The sequence below is a fragment of the Triticum urartu genome, chromosome 7, assembly GCF_003073215.2.
Source record: "Triticum urartu cultivar G1812 chromosome 7, Tu2.1, whole genome shotgun sequence".
NCBI classification, from domain to species: Eukaryota; Viridiplantae; Streptophyta; class Magnoliopsida; order Poales; family Poaceae; genus Triticum; species Triticum urartu.
In genome coordinates, this window is record NC_053028.1 from 111,038,239 (window position 1) to 111,044,820 (window position 6,582).

The 6,582-nt window shown below is 48.8% G+C and overlaps 1 protein-coding gene across 1 annotated transcript; it reads right to left on the minus strand.

Moving 5' to 3' along the window:
- Positions 1 to 244: 244 nt before the first annotated feature.
- On the minus strand, positions 245 to 6,129 carry LOC125522271 (serine/arginine repetitive matrix protein 1-like). Its single transcript, XM_048687347.1, has 4 exons — positions 5,687 to 6,129; positions 786 to 2,214; positions 616 to 699; positions 245 to 514 (listed from the first exon to the last, which is right to left on the minus strand). The coding sequence occupies exons 1-4, from the start codon at positions 6,071 to 6,073 to the stop codon at positions 474 to 476; spliced, it is 1,941 nt and encodes a 646-aa protein (XP_048543304.1). The 5' UTR covers positions 6,074 to 6,129; the 3' UTR covers positions 245 to 473.
- Between the last annotated feature and the right edge of the window lie 453 nt (positions 6,130 to 6,582).

The following is a 6,582-nucleotide window of genomic DNA, read 5'->3' on the forward strand; positions in this document are numbered from 1 at the left end:
GTTTAATCACAGTCGAGTTAGTTGCATAATCTCGTGATTATGATTTTGCCCTTAGAATGGAAGTACTACTTAATAGCCGGAGATGGTACTTGTAAAACTTCAGCTGGAGTACCAAACTTTCTTCTTTTTCAGATTAGAACAAACGGTGTTGATAATGACGGATGGATGGCTCATATTCATCCTGGCCAATCTTAATAAAATTAGAAATATATCAGAAATCAAGAGTTAGAAAAGCCGACTGTACTTTTAAAACAGACACGTGTTTACAAACAGGGGTAGTATTACACATTATGTAAGGTCAATATTGTTAACTCACAAAGTCATTCGCCAGAAAATTAAAATGTCGAGAGAAATCAATAATATAAGAGCCTAAAAATAAATACTTTCTTTGTAGTAGTGATCTAAACGCTCTTATATTTCTTTACGAAGGGAGTAGAATGCACGAGCAACAGCTTTGCCAGTAATTCCCGGCATCAGTTCCCTCTGTTTTTGAACGAGAAGAACGATCGAGGTACTGCAACGACAAAGTAAAACAGAGCATAAGTGAAACGGCGAAAGAAACAAGCCGTGGCCATGCTAAGATCAAGATGTGTGCCAGGTTTGTATCAGCGGAACCTCTTGGGGATTTTGCAGGCAGAGCCGTCTCCTTGAGCTGAGACCTTGCAGGAGACAGCGGCACGAAGCTCTGCAATGACCGAACTGCATGCGCACGCCGCGTCTTGGTGATCAGAAAAATGGCGAACACGTCGGAGGTAGACAATATGCATAAAGCGCCCAGGAATTACCGTGGGGAGAGACGACATAGCTGCTGTCAAGATCGTCGGAGGCAGCATCCGACCAGCACGCTCTCGGCTTGTTGATCGGATCACCTGACGCCGGTCCTTGGCTCGCGCCGCCGTCAGCTGCTGGAGGCGTCCCGCGCTCGATGACGACGGCGGCGGCGGCGGAACCTTCAGCACCGTTGCCGTTCTTCTTGCCGAAGGTGAGGAACCTCTTGAGCCCCGCCACGGCGTCCATCGGCGACTGCGGCATCCCGGCGACTGGGACGGCGTCGCTCCTCGAGGCGCAGCAGGTGCTCGGCAGGAACACTATGCTCTGATGCTCGGCCTCCTCCACCTCATCCGCCTCCTCCCGTTTCATCCTCAGCATCGCCGCGTCCGCCTCCAGCACCTCCTCGGTGGACAGAGCTCCGCCGGAAGAGCCGGCGGCCGAGGCGTCGAGCTCCGATCCATGGGAGAACGACGACTGCACGTTCGAGTACAGCGACCCGGAGCTCTCCTTGACGCTCGTGCCAGTCGCGTCAGATGCTGCTGCCATGGTCTCTGATGATGGCGATGATGCCATGGTCTCCGATGATGGTGGTGATGCCATGGTGTCCTGGAAGACCTCAGCGGCCTCCTCTTCGCCAACCTCTTCGTGCTCTCTCTTGACGTACACGTAGCTCGGCTCGGTGTCGGAGTCGCCGGTGATCTCCGCGTCGCCAAGCTTGTCAGCAGATCGTGCGACCTCGCCGTCGCCATTGCTTTCCGCCTTGTTGTAATTGTTCTTCTTCGCTTCGGCGTCTGAGTGTTCGGAGGTTTGAACGTCGTTGCGGTCGCTGTTTCCTAGTCTGCTCAAGAAATCGACCTGTCCGCGGCCAAGGGCCACCGACGGCGACGAGGCGCGCGCGACGCCGTTGCCCGATCTCCTGATGCGGAGCGGCCCGGGAGAAACGGCGGCGGCCGTCTTGATCTCGGCGAGGACGACCTGCTCGTGGAACCGGCTCCGCGCCGCGGCGATGGCGGCATCGGCGTCGCTTCTCGGCGCCGGAGCCGAGGCCTGCTTCACCTTCACACCACCCGCGCCGCCGTCGTAGCTGGACCGCGGGGGCTGGAAGCGCGGCGGCCGCGGGCTCTCCCCCCTTACGGAGGATGAGGACGAGGAGGAGACGCTGCCGCGCTCCTCCTTGCTGGTGTCCTTGAGCGAGCTCCTGGTCCGCGACAGCGTCTTGAGCGGCCTCGGCGTCCCGGCGGTGGACGGCGGCGGCATCCTATTCTCCTTCCGGGGCGTGGTGGGTGGCTCCGGGTGTGACGCTCGCCGGCTGGAGGGTAGCCTCGGGCTGGGGGCCACCGGTGACGGGGACGCCGTGGCGCTCCTGAGACGTGGGAGCTTCATGGCAGGGATGCATTTTGGCGTGGCAGGGGAGGCTGGCTTCTCGATGCTCCGGGGCTTTTGCTGCACGAAATGAGAGAATTAGACAAGAAAATACAATATGGACAATCTAGTAGAAAACTAGTACTACTAGAGGGTGTGTAAATTTAGTCTGAAGTCAAATGAAGCAAAATTTATATAAAAAAAGAACTATGAACAATTACAAACTAAATGGACATAATACGAAACAGATTGACTATTCGTCACCCTGTGTGAGCAATAGTTATTCTTCAACCCCCCACCGTTTTTAAATGAATGCACCGTAATTTGATGTTCCGTAATTTTTGTTTTATTTCAGACGTAAAAAGAGAACGTAAGAAAATATATAATCGCCGTAAAATATTTTATATTATGTAAAATTACGAACGTAAAAACATAGTTTAAAATGTACATAAAATGCCATTTTTCTGTTCTTATGACCTATATTTTTGTTTTCTTATGTCAAATCTTACATAGTGAATCAATAAGAATGTAACCATTTGTATTTCAAATGTAATTTATTTATGAAACGATCATAAGATTACCTAGGCGAAGAATAACTTATTCTGCACCAGAGGTGATGAATAGTATTACTATAATATAAAACTATAATTTATTATGTACTTAATGGTACTAATTTGGTATTATGGTTATTGGTAACTTTTGCTGCAAACTTGGTCAAAGTTTGCATCGTTTGGCTTCATACAAATATTATAGACCTTATTGTCAAGTACGGAGGAAGTGCCAGTCATGAGCATCAAAACTAATTGGTGAAAGTAACCTCCAATGAATTTAAAGTTTAAACCTAATAGAGAACCTCCACATACAATATTTCGCTTATGTGTTTGCAACATACTCCCCTTGTTAAAATTGGCTGGAATATTGAGCTCTCTAACTCGAGCTGGAGCTCCGTCATATGGCCATGGCAGCTATTCCCACCAAGGATTGCATTAGTACTTACTCCCTCCATCCCATAATATAAGATGGTTTTTTGACACTAGATGGAGGGAGTAATGGCCATGGCCATTAGCTCTCCTGGAGCAAGGGTTAGCTACGCCGCATCTTCTTCATGCCCCTCCTTGGTTTCTTAATTTTTGATTACATAATTCAAAAGCAAAGGCATGGACACCTACACATGCAATATTTATAGGCCTCTCAAGTTTTTGATTACCGAAAATGAAAACTTTCCGAGAGAGGTACAGTACGACAAGCAAAGGCAAGGATGGCCACTCTACTCAACCACATAATTCAAAAGCTGCCTGATGAAAATTGGCTAGAACTATCAAATTCCCATGAAATTCTACAAAGGGCAGCCAGTTAAGATAACCATATCAAATAACACCTAGCATGTTTCGACAACATTTTTGGGGTTGGTGCTTGTCAAATTACTATCACTTACTTACTTGTCAGATTATTAGTCAGATTGTAAAATCACTGAAAGTCCTTATACGCACTAAAAGACCTGCTTCATGTTACCTTTTTTTATGCAGTCAGAGGAGAATTAGGGGTGGGCGTAAAAACCAAAGACAGAACCGATTTCAAAACGGAAACACCATATATTTTCTTTACAGTTTTGCTAAAGCACATCTAGATGTGCCATAAGTATTGCACATCTAAGTCATATGTCATTGATCTTACATTAAGATTCGTATGAATATTTTTTTTCTTTTTTTTCTTTTTCTCTTTATACTTGATTCACTCACTTAGATGTGCAATAACTAGAGCACATCTAGATGTGTCCTAGACACACCCTTTTCTTTATGCAGTCAAAGGAGAATTTGGTTTCTAAGTGTGCTAACCAAGCTTATATTTGTCGGTTCGGTTTTACCACTTGTTAACCGGAAATAAACTGAGTTTACGTTAAGTCAAAAGCACGTGAAAGAACAGCCCGAATGAGCTTGTCCCGCGCCCAACCACGCTATGATGAAATAGTTCTGCTCCAGGGCGTCTAGCATGCAAGCAACTCCCGTGGGTCGACCTGCCCACCTGCACGCAAGGCCCAAAGTGCATAGTGATGGTCGTTGTAGTGAGTCCGTATATACATACGGGGTTTACTCTCTCCGTTTCTTTTTAGTTTACATATAAGATTTGGTCAAAGTCAAACTATGTAAAATTTGACCAACTTTATATGAAAAAATATTAACATCTACAAAACTAAATCTATATGGTATGAAAATTAATTTCATGATGCAGCTAACAATATTAATTTCATATTGTGAATCTCGATATATTTTTCTAGAAACTTAGTCAAAGTTAACAAAGTTTGACTTTGACCAAACCGTGTATACGACTAAAAAGAAACGGGGGAAGTACTATTTTGTACCACCTCGCCTTGTTACGTAGAATAGGCAGGAAGCTTGGCTATAGTCGGTGTAAACTGAACACCGAACTGAATTAGCGGTTAACCAAATTTTTTGTTTCTTATTTGTTGTTAACCAAAAATTTAAAAGAATGCTAACTCCGTACTCCCTGGCTATGCATAACATCGTTCTCTCATTAATTATTCCATTAAACCGTAAGTAATCCCCCGGAGGTCTAGCATTACTCAAACAATCATCATGGCAACTCTTCATTGTTAAGATGGCAATTGTGACGATATATACTCTTGCGACTTTGTGGCGACAAAAAAAAAGCATCAAAACATGTCAAGATGGGGTCTTGTTTTGAATTCCTCGTCGTGATGAACCCACGGGTAAAGCCAGATCGGATCGAATGTCTGTGTGACAAAATATTTAAAATGTTTGAAAAAACAATTAATGGGCTGATCTTTGCAAATGATATGTAGGATTCGTACATGTATGCTTGCACGTTCTTTATATAGATAGCCAAAATCCCATTGTGATGCCTCTTGGCTCATAATATAGATTTCCTGAATCAAGAAATATATCCCGGTTGTTGGTTAAGTGAGACGTGCACCTTTTCCAAGATTTTACTTTTAATTTGGCCAGTAAGTAATTAGTTCAAGAATACGTATCATCCACCCGTGATGCAAAACCCGTGTGCCGTGCCCGTGGCTTGGTGACAAGCGTACAGCAACCTCGGACCAGAAAGGCCAATGGATACCAAGACATGCGTGCGACGTCTCTCACCCGACCGAAGGACTGCACCACTGACACGATAGCTCAACTAAGCCTATCTTAATTAAGGAATCACAAGAAAGGCACAAAAAGGGTGTCCCACGAACACAAGGATCGGCACGATCGACAAGGAACGAACGTGAAACTTGCTGCGTCCGCCGGAATGTCGTCGACGCCGAGCAAAAGGATCCAAGAACACTGGCTACTTTTGTCGGCTTAGTCGTTTCGGAGGCAAAAGCAATGGGTTTTTGAACGTTTCTTACTCGGACGCCGGCGAAAGTGAGAAGCGACATTGACGGCGCGAGAGAAATTTGAGCTCGAGCATCGGTTTTTAATCCTTCGAACGGGAAAGGTGATCAGTTTTTTTTAACTTTCGGGAACACCAACCGGCAAAAGAGAGAAGAGGATCAACACAAGCGTTGGGTTACATGATTCGTTACCTCTCTGGCCGGGCTGGCGGCGGCGGCGAGGCCGTCGCCGGGCCGGTGGCGGCCGCCGTCGAGGCGCGCCCAGAGGGCCTTCATCTCGGCCTCCTTGCGCTCCATGCGCGCGAGCCAGCCCTGGCGCAGCTTCTCGTCCCGCCGCCGCACGTACGCCTCGTACCTCCTCCCCCTCCCCACCTCCGCCTCCTCCTTCTCCTCCGCGCCATCGCCGTCGCCGCTGTCGTCGGGGTGACGGCGGCGGTCGGATGCGGACGCGACGGCGGCTGCGGCGCCGTCCCTCCGCTCGGCGAGGCGGCGCTTGTAGCCCTCGAACTGCCGCTCCAGCTCGGCGGCCTGCGCCCACAGCGGGTCCGCGGCGCGCGGCAGCATCGTGGTCGTCGCCATGGGCGCGTCGTTTGCGCTTGCTCGCTTCGATGCGAGGCGCGCGCGCGACTACTACGTATGGTGCGCGACGTGTGGAGGAGCTGTTGCCTCTGGCTGGGGTTTTGACCTGGACGGGGTCGTGTCGTGGCCGCACGGCCGGCCGGCGCGGCAAGGCAACGCAAGATATGTGGCGGCGGGCCGGCGGGCTTTCGCTGCTCGACATATGGCGCCTTTTCTTCCGCTCGGGCCTGCGGCTTCTTCTCGAAATGATGGTCTGGGCGGGCCGGTACGCCAGTGGCCATGCTTGACGGGAAAGCCCACATTTGAACGCTTGTTGCCTGTTTGGCCGGCCTACTTCACTGATGCGTCTCGTGGGCGCAGGCCGTCGACCTACTTCACTGATGCCGGCCTACTCCCACAAATGACAAAGCCAAAATTTCTGGGAGTGTTGGGTTTCAGTGATGTCGAACTTTTTAACCTTGCTCTGCTAGCTCGTCAAGCATGGCGTATTCTGGAGGATCCAGCTTCTC